The sequence below is a fragment of the Diabrotica virgifera genome, chromosome 1 (assembly GCF_917563875.1).
Source record: "Diabrotica virgifera virgifera chromosome 1, PGI_DIABVI_V3a".
Taxonomy (NCBI): Eukaryota; Metazoa; Arthropoda; class Insecta; order Coleoptera; family Chrysomelidae; genus Diabrotica; species Diabrotica virgifera.
Window position 1 is genome coordinate 146,416,261 of NC_065443.1, and position 20,576 is coordinate 146,436,836.

At 35.1% G+C, this 20,576-nt stretch overlaps 1 protein-coding gene across 2 annotated transcripts in view; it reads left to right on the forward strand.

Moving 5' to 3' along the window:
• LOC114326222 (uncharacterized) overlaps nucleotides 1-20,576 on the forward strand; it is a 902,327-nt gene that overhangs the window by 860,180 nt on the left and 21,571 nt on the right. For both annotated transcript variants that reach the window (XM_028274518.2, XM_028274519.2), the window contains one exon: nucleotides 6,824-7,799. In XM_028274518.2, coding sequence (XP_028130319.1) covers nucleotides 6,824-7,799 — 976 coding nt within the window. The remainder of the gene's footprint in view (nucleotides 1-6,823; nucleotides 7,800-20,576) is intronic.

Consider the following 20,576-nt stretch of genomic DNA (forward strand, 5'->3'; position numbering starts at 1 on the left):
CTCCTTATCTCTTCATTTGATATCCTGTCTCTTCGGGTTTGGCAACGGCATCTTCTCCAGTATTACATTTTGGTCGCCAGAATGCTCCATTGTTTTTTTTTATTTATGATCCAAATTTCTGCTGCACATGTCATGATACTTCGAACTATTTGTTTGGTATATCATTTTTTTTGTTTTTTCTTTGATCTGTTTATTCCAGATTACACTGTGGAGCTGTCTCATATAAGATCTAGTTTGTCCCATTTTATTTTTTTTTAGATATAAAAGATATTTGATGGAAAAATCATTTAAAGAAGTAGTAGTCTTGCTGAGAATTCATGTTGTAAATTATTATAGAGCATTCTCATTATTCATGTATCTTTATGTTGAGACTCCATCTTGTGAATTATTATAAAACATAATGAGAATGCTCTATAATAATTTACAAGGTGGATTCTCAGCAAGACTACTACTTCTTTAAATGATTTTTCCATCAAATATCTTTTGTATCAAAAAAAAAAATAAAATGGGACAAACAAGATCTTGTATAAGACAACTCCACAGTGTAATCTGGAATAAAAATATCAAAGAAATGAAGTAGTACAATTTTAAAATTTTGATGTTTGTGGTGGTTTTAACTAGACTGGGCCGACCGATTCTCATGTATTTTGGGGATGCTTCATAAAGAAAGATCAAAATTGTATGAATAACAAGACAGACATTAAGGATCTCCCCAGTATGTACCGCAATTTAATAAATTGATACCACAATTTAATAAATTGAATCTATTTTACACATCATCATTAGCACATTTTTAAGTACTACCCTTAACTGGCCATATTTTGAATTCTGCCATGTGTTTTTGTCAAATATCATGCTAACATTCCACTATTTTGCATATATATCATACTAGTGACGTCATCCATTTCGGCGTGATGACGTAATTGATGATTTCTTAAATGAGAATATGGGTCGTGTGCTAGCTCATTTGAAAGGCTATTTAATTCTCTATTCAGTAATATAAACACTAACTGAATTGTTTTAATTTTATTTTTCAATTAAATTAATTAACACAAAAAGAAGAATTCATGTAATTTATTTACATAAATCAGAAATCATTACTCAGAAATCAAAAAAAAAATGTTTATTTCACAAATAACCATTGCGTTTCGCAATTTTCCCTTTTTTCTGTTTTCTGACAGCAGTAAAATGTATGTTGAATTAAGTAAATTATATACATTCTTCTTTTTGTGTAAATTAATTTAATGGAAAAATTTTTTTTACACCATGTAAGTATAAATAATTATGTTAATGTTTATATTACTGAATAGAGTATTGAATAACCTTTCAAATGAGTTAGCACACCACCCTATTCTCATTAAAAAAAATCATCGATTACGTCATCACGCGCAGATGGATGATGTCAGTAGTATGACATATATGCCAAAATATCATAATTAAAAAATAAAAATCGACCTGTTTCGGGATTTTCCCTAAAGTCGCCAGTTTACGAAATAATGAATTTATTCCATTTGGCTATGCCACACTATACATAAATATGTAATGAAATTCAAAATAACAAAAATCGACTTTAAAATATATTGTGCTGCCGGAATATTGATTAAAGTATGATTTCTGATAAAGCTTCGTTGTTATTCATAATGTACTTTGATATTTTGATATTGTTTTTTCTTGACTTCCTAATATTCGTTATTTTCCGCTATCTTTGCTCTACATTCGAGATTTGTACAAATGAAGTTGTATTTAAATGACCTAATTATTTTTCCAATTTAGCCTTTGTACATCCTGCAGTATATTTAGTGCTTCAATTATCTTGCAAAATAAATGAAAAAGAGATATTATTCTCCGTAAAAAGAAATCAAAGTCGTCAGTTCTTTAATTGGAAAATACACTTGCTGAAAATCTAAATGGTTGTGTAGTATTATGATACCATTTTAAAAATACAGTTAATTTAACACTTGTCTCTATATGAATACTCTTTTTATTATTTAGAATGAAATAAAAAATATCTTGTGTGATCTGCTAGGCATAGTTAACATTCTACAGTAATTATTTACAGATATACATCACCGGCAGTGGTGTTGTGTGACAGAAAGATTCCAATGAAGCTAAAGGGAAAATTCTATAAAACAGCCATAAGACCGGCTATGATGTCCGGAACTGAATGTTGTACAGTGAAAAGAAAGAGGAACAACGAATGCATGTGGCGGAAATGAGAATGATTAGATGGGATGGATGAGTGGAGTGACAAAGAAGGATAAAATTAGAAATGAGTATATTAGGGGAAGTCTAGGTGTGGCACCAATTGATGCCAAAATGAGAGAGCATAGCTTAAGATGGTTTGGTCATGTTCAACGTCGAGACGTTAATCACCCAATACGAAGAATAGCTGAAGTGCAGATTCCTGGAAGGAGTAGGAGAGGAAGACCAAAGAAGACCGGGGGAGACGATAAGGCAGGACATGTTGGTAAAGGGGATTAACATTGATATGACCCAAGATAGAATTGTGTGGAGAAATGCAATTAGGGAAGCCGACCCCGCATAGGGATAAGGCAAAGAGAATGATGATGATATACATCACCGGCAAAATTAACCGCCCACCTTGTATTTCTGTCCGTTTGCAGAGATTGTCCATTTTGGACCACGTTCTATGAAAGTTACGGTAAAAACCACCTTTGAGGAAAACAAAACAGTGAAATTTTTGAAAAAAAAGTCGTTGATCAAGGGATGCTTAGCAAAAATCCAATGTTTAAAAATCTTCGAAGAAAATTCAAACAAATATAATTTTGAACATTGTAGCCTAATTAAAAAAAAATGAGTGTTAATAATGGGTGTTGTCGCCTCTGACCCTTAACACTTCGTGAAGACGGTTTGGCAACCTTTTCATGTTATCCTGGATATCCGATTGGGGGATATTGTGCCACTCCTCTATCGCAGTCGTCTTATGTTCTCCGAAAGATATACGGGCTGGTACTCTTTCTCTTACCCGTTTTTTGAGGTTATCCCAAATGTGTTCAATTAGCCTAAGATCGGGACTGCGTACTGGGCATGGCAAAACAAATCCCGACCTCATTACTCACGGGTGTGAGTCTTGGAAAGGTATGCCATGGTCTTGGAGAACTTCTTCCACGTATCTGTGAGCATTTACGCTGCCTCTATCGAGCAAAAGAAAGTCCGTACGAGCTTTATAAGAGATACCTTCCAAGTCATTATTGACCCTCCTCGGTAAGCCACTGTTTCGGTGTCTACACCTGTAGACAAACTGACGTCCATCTGGACATTTTAGGTCTATTCTGCTCTGATCTCAGAACCGTATATTCTTCCAAGCTGCCACAGTCCAGTTAGCATATTCTCTCGCAAAACCAAGTGTAGTTCTACGGTGTTGTGGGAGCACCTGAGGGGCGCAAGCCGTACGGAAAGCCCTCAAATTTCTTTCTGTCAGTCTTCCTCTAATAGTACGTTCACTCACACTAATATTTCTCACCCCAAAAAGACTCGTAAGAGCTTCAACACGTTGCTGACAATGAAGCGGTCATCTCGAATCATAGTGCATCGATGTTGGCGTTAACTTGGCTTGCAGGTGTATCAACCTGTCGCCCGAAATCTTATGATAGCATCCCGTACCATATTTCAGCCCCAACATCCTTCGGAGAGCCCAAGACTGCGGCGGTAGAGGAGTGGCACAATATCCTCTAATCTGATATCCAGGATATCATGAATGGATTGCCGAACCTGCTCCAAGAAGTCTTAAAGGCAAGAGGCGGAAATACCTATTATTAGTAGTTTTTACAACGTGAATTTGCCAACTGTCGGCTTTTTAGTTTCTTTGATGACAATGCCGACCATTGGCGTGGATATGAAGAAAAAGGGTCAGTTCAACAAACGTATATTTCAAATCATATTATTGTTAGGTTTTATTAAAAATCATATTATTGTTAGGTTTTATTAATTTTTGTTTTAAATTTAAAAAGAAACACACACGGTTTCTGCATATCTGTAGATATATTTTATAACAATTTTTTTTAAATAAATTCAAAAGATCACCCTTTTTGCTATCAAAAATATTTTTTAGGTTTTCTGGGTCATTCAAAACAAGAAAGTTATTTTGATATTTTTCTCAGAAGTTGATAGTTTTCGAGATATAGGTGATTTACAATCGGAAAAATGCGAAAATCGTTATTCTCAAGGGTTAAAAACTCATATTTAAATTATTATTTTTAAGGTTGCCAAGTCCTTAAATTGAACTTTTAACATTAATTTTCAAGATTCTGAAGAGTAGTCGGGTCTAACTTCAATTTAGACCTTTGTCTTTTAATTGTTAATAATGCGCGTCCATCCGGTTTTTGCGCCGGTGCGGCGGCGCTCTATTTCAACAATCTCCTAACCCTGAAAATATTTTTTAGCTTTTTTGGGTGATTCTATGCAAAAAAAGTATCCTGTCATTTTTCTGAGCAGTTAATAGTTCTCGAGTTATAGGCGATTTAAAATCCGAAAAATGCCATACCTAATACTCATTTCCAGGTTTGAAAAATATGTAAATGATTATTTTTGAGATTAAAGAGTATCTAAACTGAAGTTTAAACATTGAGTCTTAAAATTTTGGTGAGAAATCGGGGTTTGTTTCAATATAAACTGTTCTTTAATTGTAAATTATGCGCTTCTACTCGAATGTTTAACAGCCACGGACGCGCCGCACAGGGTCGCGTATAATTAACAAATAAAAACAATGGTATACATTGAAACAAGGTCCGACTACTCTACAGAATCTTGAAACTAAATGTTTAAACTTCAATTTAGGCATTTGGCAACCTGAAAAATTATATGCAAATGCCTGCTGAATGGTGTCAATTTTAAGTTCACTCAAATACTCGCCATTCGATTACTGCCATCTACCACTTATATTAAATCTCGGTTAATTTGATTAATCGCGGCAGGTAAAGTAAAATTCTTCTTTCAGTACAATAAAGTGTTACTTTACTGCCGCAAATGAGGCAAATAAGTACAATAATGAATGACTTTAGTGACGGTTGGCGATAAATTAACTTATCTGAACTGCCTTATTATGTATTACAGTATGTAGCCATTTTAATACCATATCAATATATCTTCAATTTTTCATGTTTCCAGGTATGGTATAAAATCAGTGAAATTTGGAAAAAAATAATAAAATTCTTGAAACCGTTTTTGAGAAATTAGATTCTTAAAAGTTGTTTATGTTTGATTTCTTAAAAGTAGATCATACCTATAAGATTATTATCGCTAAAATCATCAACATGACAACGTCGATTTGAAATGAGCGACTAAATTGTCTCCAGACTACAATGTTGCCGATATTCGAAAATTTCTTAGAGTATAAAAGTAATATATACAACGTTCAAAGTTGCTTTAATTCATTAGTGCATTGAAATATTAAGTACCTAGTTAATTAATTTATAGATTTATATTTTTGAGAATATTTTCATATTTTATTTTTTTAAGAGTGTCGTTGACTAGCAATTGAATACTAACTAATAGAGAATAGAGAATATTTTCATAATATAAACTTAGTAATTTTAGGAAATATATCTGACAACCTCTTTGATACCAAAATGAGGCATGTTTATGTTGGAAAATTATTAGTGGATGTACTTTACTCAGAATTTTTTTAATTAGACTATGATTTTCAAAATTATGTTTGTTTGAAATTTCTTCGAAGAGTTTTAAACGTTGGATTTTTGCTAAGCATCCCTTGATAAACGAGTTTTTTTTCAAAAATTTGACTGTTTTCTTTTCTTCAAAGGTGGTTTTCACCGTATATTTCATAAAATGTGGCCCAAGATTAATAATTTCTGCAAATTGAAAGAAATACAAGGTGGGCCGTTAATTTTGCCGGTGAGTGTATAATGGAGATATTATACAGGGAGCAGTGCGCTAATAGTCGGCAAAATAACGGAAAACATAATACGTTGTAAAATAAAAAGGTGGAATACTACAAACTACTCCGATACGTCTAAAGGTGGAAAACGATCAATACAATGTAAATTTATAGGTTTCTATTGATAATTGATAATTGACCAATGGAAAAAAATTGTTAAGAGATTGTTAGGAATATTAGAAGAAATCACGATCCTCAGTAATGGGGAAACGAAAAGAGAAAAAAACTTATAATTTGCTACCTCTACTGGTTTCATCCCTTTTTATGCCACAACGTATTATGTTTTCCGTCTTTTGCGTTATTTTGCCGGTTCTTAGTGCACTCATCACTGTATAATGCAAATAACCAATTTTCCATTATTTTCAAAACGATGTGAATATGCAAGATAAAAGGACAATGTAGCTAAGTTATAAAACTATTTTCTTGTGGCATGTTAAAATATAGTTTTTTGTTTATGGAATTGCCATCATTGGGGAGCCACAATTGTTGGTGTAACGAAAATTACATTTCTTAAATGAAACTATTGTTTGACGTTTCGATTTCCGGAAACCGTCCTCAGAAAATTAAAAAAAAATAGGTCTGCAAAATTCTTCGAAAATTCTCACAACCTGATCATTTCTGAGGACGATTTCCGGAGTGGAAATTTAAATGTCAAACAGTAGTTTCATTTAATAAATGTAATTTTCATTACACCAACAATTGTGGCTCAATCCCATAAAGAGAAGGATAATGTAGTTCTAAATTGTTTCTGTAATGATAATACACTAACAAAATCAACGAAATTGTGACATCGGCTCCTTAAATATAAGACCGTTTAAAAAATAATATTTTGATCATTCTAGATATGACTTCCATACCCACCCGCCGAAATAGACAGTTACCTAATTATTCTTTTCTTTATTGTTACAGTTTCCGGGCTGTCAGGAAGCATGTAGATTTCACGCGATGGCCGCTGCCCGCACCCACCAGACAGAACCAGTCATCCATACCAAAGGCGAAGGTGTAATTCGAGTAAACGGAGCTCTAGCGAAGTGGCCCCGGCCATCTTCAGTAGAAGTCCAAACCCCTCTAGTCTACGTCGTTATGAGGAAAGCCCAGAACGGACCGTGGCGGCAAATAATACAAACCCTTGACCACACAACGAGAGTTCCTGTAAATTCAGATAAGGGGGACGCCATGCTTAGAGTTTTAGTTGTGGATCCTCAGGGTTTGGTTACGATATACAGTCCCGACGAGGCCAGTATGAAAGAGAATAAAAAGAAAAAGAAAACGATTAATACCGAAATAAAAGCTACTACGAGTAAAACGACACCTGAAACAGCTTGGATCCTCAGAGAAATATCCCTTATCCACCAAAAAGTCCTCGTCATCGGCGAGATCGCTTGGGAGCCAAAAGCAAATCATGGGGTTTACTTGGTAACTTGGGAAGTAGACGGTGGCGGTCTAAAGGGGAATTTATTCACCGATTCGACCTGCGTCACTCTCTCCCTCTGGCCCGACACGATTTATCACATCCAAGTGGAACTAGTTTCTCGAATTCCCGGAGTAGAGAATCTGAAATCGGAAATGATGGATCTGGACACCGGCCGAGCACAGAAAGTCTCCACCGAGGAAACCGATCTAACTATCCCAGAGGAAGACGACCTGAATTCGCCTCTGTTGTCCGTTTTGTTCAGTGCCGTACGTGGGGAGAAAACCAGAAACAGGTACCATTATTTGGAAGTCGTGTTAGGCGGATGCACTGCCGTGATCTTGTTCTCTGTTATTCTGGCGCTGATAGCGTACAGGTATAAGAGGAGGAGGGGACTAGCGGTTGACAATATGATCACCGGGGCAAGCGCTATTAGGAGTAAAAAGCTAGTTGAAGATTTCACGCTGTATAAAGGTTAGTTTTATTTAATATATAGTTACATTAAGGGCCAATTTCTCATATCGAGTTCAACTCCAGTTTAACCTGAACTTTTAGTGAACGTCAGCTTAAAGTCAAAATCGTCTTTCTCAATTCACGTTCAACCGATGGCAGTTTAAACTTGAACGATGCTTGAACGCTGGAATTCGGCAGTTCAAAGATTTCAGAACCCAGTTCAGATGATTACGCATGCGTTATATTAACACGAAACGCTGTCATAATATAAATATAACCTATTTTATTATATTAAGCCTAACGATAAAAGATAACAATATTTTTGTTTTTATAACATTTATTTATATTTATTAAAATGACTATTTGACTATAAATACTTAAATTTAACTTTATTCAAAAACAGCATAAAAAAGCTCATACAAAATGGCGATAGTTTTTTACCTTTTGTCATCTATTGGCATTTCTCGAAAGCTATAGAACGTGCATTGACATGAACGTGCAATGAGAAATGCATTCCGACCAAAACCGAAGTTCACCGGTGAACCTCGGTCAACTGAACCATAGATTAACGCAGGTATGAGAAAACGACCCTAAAACAGAAATTACTTCTAATAACAGAAATAACTTAACTCATTCAAGAGTTTTGCTTTCTTAAACTGTATTAGTTACTACAGAGATTTTATATTATACAGTATAATTATAAAATCTCTATAGTAACTAATACAACTTACGCGTATTTGGCATTCAAAAATTGTGACGCAAGTGGTAACCTTGTGGTATACCATAATATTTATATATATGATAATTATATTTTATTTATTTATAACTCATTTTAATTTTCTTGGTAAACTGATTACAGATCCTGAATTTCCTTTTGTTTGACTGGTTTCAGGGTGATTTCAAGCATTGATCACGAATTTTATATAATTGACTGAGTTTGGTGTGGTTTCAGCAAAAGGGGTGATTTACTCAGTTTTTCCAAGAAACAAAGTGCGGCACATGTTTTTATGGTAATAAAACTAAATGTATATTCCAACTTCTGTATGATTGGTTGGCTTCGGGGTGGTTTCAACTCTGTAGGGGTGATTTGTTCAATTAATCAAAAATATGGTGCGACACATATTGTTATGGTAAAACTAAGTATATATTCCGAAATTGATATTATTGGTTGGATTCGGGATGGTTTCAACCATTTGGAGTTGATTTGTTCAGTTTTTCAACAAAAAATATTTCGCCACATGTTTTTATGATAAAGCTTAGTACGCATTCCGAATTTAACATTATTGACTGAATTCGGGGTGGTTTCAATCCTAAAGGGGTTGATTTGTTCTATTTTTCAAAAAATATAGTGCGGTACATGTTTTTATGCTAAAACTAAATAGATTCCGAATTTTCAATTCTTCACTGGCATCGGGGTGGTTTAACCCTGTAGGGGTTGATCTGGTCAGTTTTTTTGAAAAATATAGTGCGACACTTTTTTGTGGTAAAATTAAATATAGATTCGGAATTTTCTATTGTTGACTGGGTTCGGGGTGGTTTCAACCCCATGGGTGTTGATTAAATAAGAGTAAATTAAAATTAAATAAAAAGGAATTGGAAAACGATTAGGATCGCATCTACTCGAATCGAATGGAATAAAATATTTCATTAACCTATATATAATAATAAGGCGCTATAAGCAGTATTCACTTCTGTCGGCACTCTTTCAAGTGCCACGCTCCTTTTTTTTCATATCTATTTCTTTCATGATTATTGATGCACTTTTCCATTGTACTCTGTGCTCGTTGTCAGAGGTACGTTTGCATTTATGAGATTTCTCGAAGCCCCTATTCATGATGTATGTTTCATACCCGTTGACACTGACACTTAGTGCTGTTGCAGTATCTTCCACGTACAGCTTCCGGAACGAACGATGGCCGATGACAGACGCTCTAGTCGGTCATACAGCCACCTAATCTTTACGGAGACAGGTTTTCTCTCACCGGCCATGGTTCGCTCCGAGAGCTGTAGAAACTGTTGCATTCACAGGGTATTTTATAGATGAACTTTTTGGATTTTTCCTGTGAGCTGTTGGGTTTGGACAGGAAAGATCTCAGAATGTTGGTTGTTTTGTTGTGATGTTGTACTTGTTGGCAGGAAATCCTTTTCAATTTTGCCAACAAGCCTACTAATTTATTACTGATTTCGCTTCCATTTTACTGAAAACTGCATAAGTGCGCTATAACATTTCATAATTTAAATTTGAATATATTTTAATTTAAACATTATTCGCATACAGTGAAAATCGAAGTACTTTATATTGTGAGTATGATTTTGAAATTAAAGTAATTTTATAATTTATTTTAGAGCACATATTTTGTTACATATAATATTTTTTATCAATACTGTATTGTTTAACTAGATTTTATTACGCAATTTACTCGTCGTTAGTTTTCACATTAATACGTGATGCAAACCAACTTTGTTATAAATCAATTATTAATCGGAAGCACTGTGTTCAACTAAACCTCTAATTAAAGTATTTTGTAACTTTATTTACATATAATATATTAACAACAGTAACATATATACACAATAACACAGTGAATTTTATTATTACTTGTTTTGGTACAGAGAGCTAAAGTTGGCACAGTCAAATAGCATATAAAAAGTAATGGTGTATTAAGATTTTCTTTTTGTACTTACGATTCTTTTAGCAATACTGCTAAATTGGTCCCTTTTAAAACGTGCTCGATTAAATTTTACTACAGTTTGGTGCAACAGTTGACAATAATACTCCAGAAAATATTCCATCATCATAAAATATCAAACAAATGGCAGGCGAGCTCTAATATGTTTGTCTTTAAGAAGGAATATAAAGATACCCTCCAATTGTAGAATTAGCATCAGAATTACAACTTTCTGAAGAGAATATTGGAAGAGACTGAGGGTGGTCTTTGTCCAGCACTGGACGCGATTGGCTGAATGATGATGATGATGATAATGAATATTGCATTAAACAATCAAACTTACAACAAAGAATATAATATTTTTCCTTAAACAAATACATATGTTTTAATAGCCTACCCAAAACATTTGACCATGTCATATGGTCATGTACATTCTCTAATATGTACATATAAATAATAAGACAGTAACGTAAACTAAATGTATATGTTACAGTTTAAGTTGATTATCCAGTTGGAGTTGACTCCAACTAGTTGGAGTCAACTCTAACGGCTGGTTTCAGTAAAAGTTGATTATAAATATAAAATGAAGATTTAGATTCAACATGTACTAGTAAAAGTAGACTCCAACTAGGAAAAGTATACTCTTCCTAATGCCATTTAGTAAAAGTTGATTCTGATTCACACAAACAGCTGATTCTAGCAATTAAATGTTACTGAATATGTTCAAATTAGTCTAGCCTGTATCGTCGCCCCCGTTAGGTAAATTACACCGATTCCAATTTTTTGCACAAACTTACTCAAAAAGAGGTCCTTATAACAAATCTACTGGGTGTCAGGCAGTACCTTGATCAATAAATTGTTTAAACAATTTTTTTTAGACAAATTCACAAAAATGTTTTTTTCACTTCGAACAATTTTTTTTGTACCAGTACCGAACAGTACCAGTTAGCCGAACCTGAAATACAAGGGCCCACACTAGCTGAAGTAAAGTCCGCAATTTCGTCCCTAAAAAACCATAAAGCCCCAGGCCCAGACGGCATACAGGCGGAACTACTAAAAAAAGGGGGAGACAAACTACATCTTGAGATATATCATCTTATAAGAGAAGTCTGGGAAAGAGAAGAAATACCGAAACACTGGCATGAAAGCCATATAATACCTATTCACAAGAAGGGAGACAAACAAATATGTCGGAACTGTAGAGGAATATCGTTAATTAATACAACATACAAGATTATATCCATAATACTGTTTAGAAGATTAACTCCATACGCAGAGGAAATAATAGGCGACTACCAAAGCGGATTCAGACCGGGAAGGTCGACTATAGACCAGATCTTCGTCCTACGCCAGGTGTTGGAAAAAAACTGGGAATTCAACCGCGATGTACACCAAATCTTCGTGGACTTCAAACAAGCTTACGATTCTGTTAGCAGAGAAGCATTGTGGGAGACTATGGTAGAAATTGGAGTACCTGGAAAACTGGTACGATTAGCAAAGGTGAGCACGGAGAACGCTTCCGCACGAATCAGAGTTGGCAGCAACACGTCGGAGGAATTCCTCATTGACACCGGACTTAGACAAGGAGATCCTCTCGCCCCCCTGCTGTTTAACTTCGCACTGGAACATGCAGTAAGGAAAGCTCAGCCACAACTGACAAACGGATTTGCCGCCCAAGGATCAAAAATACTATTAGCCTTTGCAGATGACGTGGACACAATTGCACAATCCACCAGAGATGCAAAAGAAGTTTTCACCCTATTCGAGAACGGAGCCAAGGAAGTTGGTCTTAAGGTCAACGAGGACAATACCAAGTACATGGTGGTTACGAAGAACCCAAGACCAAGGGTTAGACAAAACGTAACAATTAATGAATACAATTTTGAAGTCGTCAAAGAATTTAAGTACTTGGGAGCGATCATAACATCTGAAAATAACTATGAAAAGGACGTGGCAGCCAGGATTATTGCAGGAAACAGGGCATATTACTCGTTAAGGACCCTACTTAAATCAAAAATACTCTCAAGACCAGCAAAAATAAGAGTATATAAGACAATAATTCGTCCCACAATAACGTATGGAAGCGAAACCTGGACTCTGAATCAGCGGGAAACAACAAAATTACTGGTACTTGAAAGAAAGATACTGCGGACTATCTATGGGCCTTGCAGAGAAGAGACAACAGGAGAATGGAGAAGAAGACACAATGATGAACTCCAGACAGTATACGGAGATGAAAACATAGTACGCTACATTAAATCAAACAGAATACGATGGGCGGGTCACGTACTAAGATCAAGTGACGAAAGACTTCTAAACGCCACATTCTGGGAAAGGCCCGATGGAAAAAGGTCAGTTGGTCGCCCAAGAAAGAGATGGAAGGACGCAGTAGCCAGCGATCTACGCAAAATGGGAGTACAGCAATGGGAAATAGCTGCTCAGGACCGACAACAATGGAGGGAAATAGTAAACGCGGCCAAGACTCACATAGAGTTGTAGAGCCAAATGATGATGATGAACAATTTTTTTTAGATCATTTGGGTTATTCTGAGCAAAAAAGGTATTTTGTGATTTTTCTCTAAAATTGATTGTTGTCGAGTTATACGCGATTTAAAATTTGAAAAATGCGAAAATAGCCATTTTCAAGGCTTAATAACTCGGTTAAAATCCATTATTATGAAAATCAGAAAGTGACCAAATCAAAGTTTATAGCCCCCTCTACAAGATCCAGCAGAAATTTTTGTCACTATTTTATTACTAAGCTTTATCTTTAATTATTAACAATGAGCGCTAAGTGCGTATTAGGCGGCCGTCAATGGTGAGTGCTAAAGAGATGCACCATTCCAGCCGTCCAATGGTGAATCTCACTCGCGCTTACATTGACGGCCGCCTCAATACACGGTTAGCGCTCATTGTTGATAATTAAAAATAATATCTTATTAATGAAATAATGACAAAAATTTCTTCAGGATCTTAGAGGTAGTTTTAATCTTTGATTTTTTTTAGTTTCTGACTTTCATAATATATAATATCGTATGGCATTTTTGCCTTTCGGACAGTTCCGGCGCCAATTACATCTTTAACCCTGTTTCAAGTAACTAGTGTCGATGTACACTAGCCTAGGGGGACCGACTGCTTAACGTGCTCTCCGAGGCACGGTGAGACAGCTCGTGTCATTATTGAAAATGAAAATGGTTTGTCTTTAGCAGGGCTCGAACCCACGTGCACTGGCGTATGAGGCCAGCGATTATGCCGTTACTCCACGGCCGCTCGCTCGACTTTCACAATAATTATCTTTAACCGAGTTATTAAACCTTGAAAATGGTTATTTTGGCGTTTTTCAAATTTTAAGTCACTAATAACTCGATAACAGTCAATTTTAGAGAAAAAAAGGCCCAACGGATCAAAAAAAAAATTGTACGAAGTGAAAAAATTATGTATTTTTGCGAATTTGTTTAAAATCATTGTTTTTCGCCAAACTTCACTAAAATCATTCATTATTGTACTCATTTGCCCTCATTTTCGGCAGTAAAGTAACACTTTGTTGTATTGAAAGAAGAATGTTACTTTACCTGCCGCGATAATTAATCAAATTAACCGAGATTGAATGTAAGTGGTCAATGGCAGCAATCGATTATTTATTTGAGTGAAATTAAAATTTATTTACTTTAATTATTAAAAATATTGTACAAAATTTATCTTATTATTAATAAAATTTATGTCAAAAAGTAAAATTCTGTAGTGTTTCGCAATTATATTCATACAGAATAAATCAAAACTTTACATATTTAGTAATTAGGTAGGTATACAATATTGATATAACTATCGATTAAACATCAAAACGGCCATCATGCAAAAGTCATCTGTCATTACTGTCATTACTGTCATTACTGTCATACGATATTTTTATTTCGTCTAAAATTAAAAAAAATTCCTCAAAGTTGTAAGTAAGTGTTAATGTTTTTTATGATTGACGATACAATTTTGTACGCACCATCTCAATACTCTTTATCGAACGCGTCTGTTTCTCTGCTCGTAATATCAGACTCTTTCGATAAAGAGTCACTTTACTGACTGACTTTACTGAAATTGGTTAAACAATTTTTCGACCGCGGTACCGCGTGACACCCTGTGTATTTGTTATAAGGATTGTTATACGGATGTAATTCTTTGAGTAAGTTTGTGCAAAAAATCGAATCAGAATAATTTACCTAACGGGGGCGACGTTACAGACTATACTAATAAGTAGTTGAAACGGTCAAAACAAAGAAACGCACACTCATCAAAAATGCACTTGAGATTCTCGTATAATCAACATTTACTGAATCGATCCAGGAAGAGTCAACTCCAACTAGTAAAAGTATATTTAAATTTTTAAAATCAACTTTTACTGCTCGTTTCAGTTGGAGTTGACTCCAACTAGTTGGAGTCAACTCTAACTGAGAATCAACTTGAACTGTAACATATATAAAATGAAAGAATACTAGACCTGATCCCGCGTACCAAAAAAAAGTTGATTAATAGCAAGCTGAAAATTTGTTAATAGCTTAACGGTGTCTAGTCGGACAAACTATGATGTATGGGAACACTGGAACGGGGAAATTTTAATTGTGGAACTGGTTAAAAATTTGGAACGCCAGACTACGAAAACGTTCCATGTATTTTGTCGGACAGAACTTCCAATGGATTTGTTACCATTTCATTTATTAAACTCCCATTCAAAAATCAAACTGGTGTTTATAACCAACTGGGCATTTTAATGAGTGGAACACGAAGAACATGTCAAATGGCAGGAATCATGTTAGTTAGTAATAATAGCAGTTTGATGTTTGTATGAGAGTTTAATGAAAGGCTAACAAATTAATTGGATGTTCTGTCCGACAAAATACATGGGACGTTTTCGTAATCTGACGTTCCAAATTTTTAAACTGTTCCACAATTAAAACTTCAGGTGTGCGTCAGGGTTGTCTGCTTTCTCCACTACTATTCAATATATATATATATATATATATATATATATATATATATATATATATATATATATATATATATATATATATATATATATATATATATATATATATATATATATATATATAGCAAAACAATATGTCAGGAAGCGCTCTTAGAGTAAAACATTGGTATGGACATTAACGGAGAGTTAATTAACAATATACGATACGCTGATAACACGCTAATAGTAACATATAACCTAGCAAATTTACAGTATTTGATGGAAAACATAAACACTTAGACCATACTCATACCAATAAGTACGGTCTAAAACTGAACATCAAAAAGACTAAGTTCATGATTGTAACAAAGAAGCTATATACCAATGTGAATTTAACCATAAATAATCAGCCAGTTGAAAGAGTTACGTCCTACAAATATTTAGGGGTTTCGTTCACTGATACTAATGACCAGACAAGAGAAATCAAGAGGCGAATAGAGATAGCGAGACAATCGTTTGTCAAAATGAAAAAGTTCCTATGCAACCGGGACATAAAAATATAAACTTAAGAACGAGAATGTTAAGGTGCTATGTTTTCTCCGTTCTGCTGTACGGCATGGAAGCTTGGACACTGAAAAAGATAAACATCAAAAACATTGAGGCATTCGAGATGTGGTGCTACAGGAGAATGTGGAAAATACCATGGACAGAAAGAGTAACAAATCAAGATGTTTTGCTGAAGATGGGGAAGGAATGCGAAGTCATAAAAACCATACAAACGAAAAAGCTGGAATACCTAGGCCACATAATGAGAGGAGAAAAGTACTCTCTGCTAAGACTCATAATCCAAGGAAAAATCTGGTGGAAGAGAAATGTGGGACGTAGGGGGATTTACTGGTTGCGAAATTTAAGGAAGTGGTATGGGTGCAGTTCAATACAGTTGTTCAGAGCTGCAGACAACAAAGTTAAGGTTGCTGTGATGGTAGCCAAGCTCCGATAGGAGACGGTACTGCAAGAAGAAGAGAAGAAGACAATTAAAACTTCCCCTGTTCCAGTGTTCCCATATATCAAAGTTTGTCCGACTAGACACCGTTAAGCTATTAACAAATTTTTAGCTTTCTACTAATCAACTTTTTTGTGGTACGCGGGATCCAGTCCTATACGTCACTAACGACAAGCAGACGATGCAGCTCTAGTAGAAGACTACGAAAAACGATCTAGATCGATTTTTACACTCTAAATATAATGGATGGAAATATCATAGAGACCACTCTCCTGCAGGCTTTGAATTATTTAAGTTAATTAAATACGTCAGTGACATCTCCATTCTATTGTGTCACTGCAGGAACATCCACAAAACCAGAATTTTTTCCAAGAGATTCTAATCACTTTCGTTTGCTCAGTGTGAAGTGTCATAACTTACAGTAAGATATAGGCCTCTCTAATTAAAGTTCCATTGGCCATAAGTTTTTGTCTTAGGTAATATTATACCACTGAAAAATTCACAAAATGACACGGCACTTTTATACATCGCTACCGCAGATCTTAGAGGCGATTTGTAAATTTTCTAGAATTTCTGTTGACTTAGAATGTCGATTAATTAACATTTTTTGCATATTCGATTTGTTACAACATGGCATGGAATAACTTGCGTTGCCGTGTTGGCGGGCTTATCCGACAATAAAAAAGTACAGTAACTATTTTATTGATGAGAATTTCCGCCCATTAAAAATGAGCTAAACACTCAATGGTAGAAGAAAGTCACTAAAAAAATGGCTGAAAACATTCCTATTAGTACGAGGGTTAATCAGTAAGTTCTGCTCGTATTTTATATTTAAGAAAGTCAATGATGGTCGTGTTTCATAGAACTTTATCGAATAATGCATATAATGGGTCGGGATGTATTCTAAAATTGTAGGAGATGGTGGGAATTTGATGACCCTTGAGACGTAAAATACACATTCATGATAAACGTCTCTGTACTCTATACTTTGGTTATAGAATTATCTGACAGAAATAGTTGAAAACCCGATATTCGCCAGCTTGAGAAATGTCACAGACCATAACTTATAGTACCTATAAGAGCTAGTGAACCCTCCGACTAACGGTCTTCCTGTAAGGCTAGAAATTTGTATAGTGATAATTCATAGCACACCAAGGCTAAAAACCATGACCTGGCAGGCATCAGCCCTGCACGTGTATCTACCAGGTGAATCGAAAAGTGCATAGTTTAGGGGTAAAATAAACTTTATCCTATAAGGTTTAAATTTAAGCATGTGTTTGAGTAAATCATTTAGAAGAAATGTGTACAATGACAGGCGATTCTGAACAGCATATAAGACCTTGCCAGGCGTGGGGAAAGATTAGGGGTTTTTCCTAAAATTACTTTTTTGCATCGAACAAAGTTTTTTTAGGTTTCTTAAATCATTCCAAACAGAAAAGGTCTTTAGTGACTTTTCTCTTAGATTAATAGTTTTTGACATATACGGGATTATAAATTTTAAAAATTGCGAAATCGGCCATTTTTAACCCTGAATCGGACATTTAACTTAAACTTTCAATATTGCCAAGGTAGGTAGATATTCTTTAAACATCGATTGATGAAATCCCGAAGATTTTTTTGCAATACGGTATCGAAAACCCCTTTGTTTTTTAATTGCTAATTAAGCGAGCGCGACACTGTAGTATAAGTGAGGACGTTTGAGTTTGCATAAATTCATTATCTCGAGAATGGGCAAATTTGAAAAGAAATCCTCAGACAGGTCGAATTTTATTTTTAAGTTAGGACTTTTTGGCATATATATAATACTAGTGACGTCATCCATCTGGGCGTGATGACGTAATCGATGATTTTTTAAAATAAGAGTACAGGTCGTTTGATAGCTCATTTGAAAGGTTATTTAATTCTCTATTCAGTAATATAAACGTTAACATAATTATTTATACAGGGTGTGCAAAAAAAATTTCTTCTTTTTGTGTAAATTTATTTAATAAAAAAATTTGTTTTTGTACAGTCTGTATAAATAATTATGTTAATGTTTATATTACTGAATAGAGAATTAAATAACCTTTCAAATGAGCTATCACACAACCCCTACTCTCATTTAAAAACATCATCGATTACGTCATCACGCCCAGATGGATGACGTCACTAGTATTATATATATGCCAAAAAGTCCTAATTTAAAAATAAAATTCGACCTGTCTGAGGATTTCCCTTAAAATTTGCCCATTCTCGAGATAATGAATTTATGCAAACTCAAACGTCCTCACTTATACTACAGTGTCGCGCCCGCTTAAATAGCAATTAAAAACAAAGGGGTTTTCGATATTGTATTGCAAAAAAATCTTCGGATTTCATCAATCGATGTTTAAAGAATATCTACTTACCTGGGCAATATTGAAAGTTTCAGTTAAATGTCCGATTCAGGGTTAAAAATGGCCGATTTCTCAATTTTTAAAATTCTTAATCGCGTATATATCAAAAACTATTAATCTAAGAGAAAAGTCACTAAAGAACTTTTCTCTTTGGAATGATTCAAAAAACCTAAAAAAACTTTGTTCGATGCAAAAAAGTAATTTTAGGAAAAACCCCTAATCTTTCCCCACGCCTAGCAAGGTCTTATGCTGTTCAGAATCGCCTGTTATTGTACATATTTCTTCTAAATGATTTACTCAAACACATACTTACATTTAAACCTTACAGGAGAAAGTTTATTTTACCCCTAAAGTATGTATTTTTCGATTCACCTGGTAGATACACGTGCAGGGCTGATGCCTGCCGGGTCATGGTTTTTAGCCTTGGTGTGCTATGAATTATCACTATACAAATTTCTAGCCTAACAGGAAGACCGTTAGTCGGAAGGTTCACTAGCTCTTAGACTATTACGCCGTACAAGTACACACAAGTAGAGTCGACAATGGAAGAGCCTTTAAACATGATGTCAATTTACTACAAACAATACTCGTTAAAACCAAACCGTACTAAAATCCAAGTGCATGTGCATGTGCATTTCATCTTAACAACCATTTAACGCGTGTAAAACTTGTAAACTTGTATACTTGTATATATCTTGGGAGGAACTACACTTGGAACATACTAATTGGCCCAAATATCTGAGTCATACCAGACCGGTCCCTATTATGTAAATTTTACTGTTAGAGTACAAAACAGAAGGTTACTATCAGAAACATCCTTCTCCGGAAGTTTGTAGGGTGCAAACGAGGTGCAAACCCACAGATCTTAAAGTCAACAGCTGAAGCGTTATGTTTCTCAGCAGGGGAATGTGCTTGTCCCATTTGGAGTAGATGTAGATACAACTAACACGTAACAAATCACAACTTCTTCTTCTTTATGTGCCGTCTTCTACCGAAGGTTGGCGACCATCAAACGATAGGTTTCTCTGTTTTGTGCCGCATGTATTATGTTCGCAGCTTCTGGTATTTGAAACCATTCTCTCAGCCAGGATTTCTTCTTTCTGCCCAAATCTCTTCTACAAATCACAACTGCATTAAATAAATAATTATTTATAATAATAATTACCGGCTGTATGAAATCTGCCCCTCTGTCTCTACTGTACCGGGAATGTGCATTTGCATCACCTAAAGACTGTAGATGCGCCTCGTAATATGTGGAGAAGTTCAGGCAACCTTTAGATGAAAGAAACCAATTATACGGGTTTGACGAAACGTCCGGAACCAGCCGACCTAAATCAAGGAAAAGGTTTATGAGAAACGTCAGCGTCGAATCACCCGAAGTGTTCCTCTAGAATCACCTAGATCACCCAGAATCACCTAGATCATCCAGGACCACCTAAAGGTACGTAGCCATACGTTGGTGCCCCGTGCTCCGTGTAGCAGCTCCACATAGTGGATACGTTGGTGCTCGCCGCTCGGTGCTCACCCTCTTCGATTCAACCGCTTTGCGGTTTATTGGTGATACTGTCTTTTCTTCTCACAATTTAAAACTATATTTCTTTTATCTGATTCTGTATCTTAAGATAAAGATTAAATATACTCGTATCACCATAGAGATCATATTCTTATAGGACATAAGGATATAAGATGATACAAATACATGAGAACATAGATGAGAACAAATATATAAATGCAGAAGAAGAAGAAAATAAATAGAGGATTATCACCGTCAGCAACAGGGCCGTGTATAATATTTAT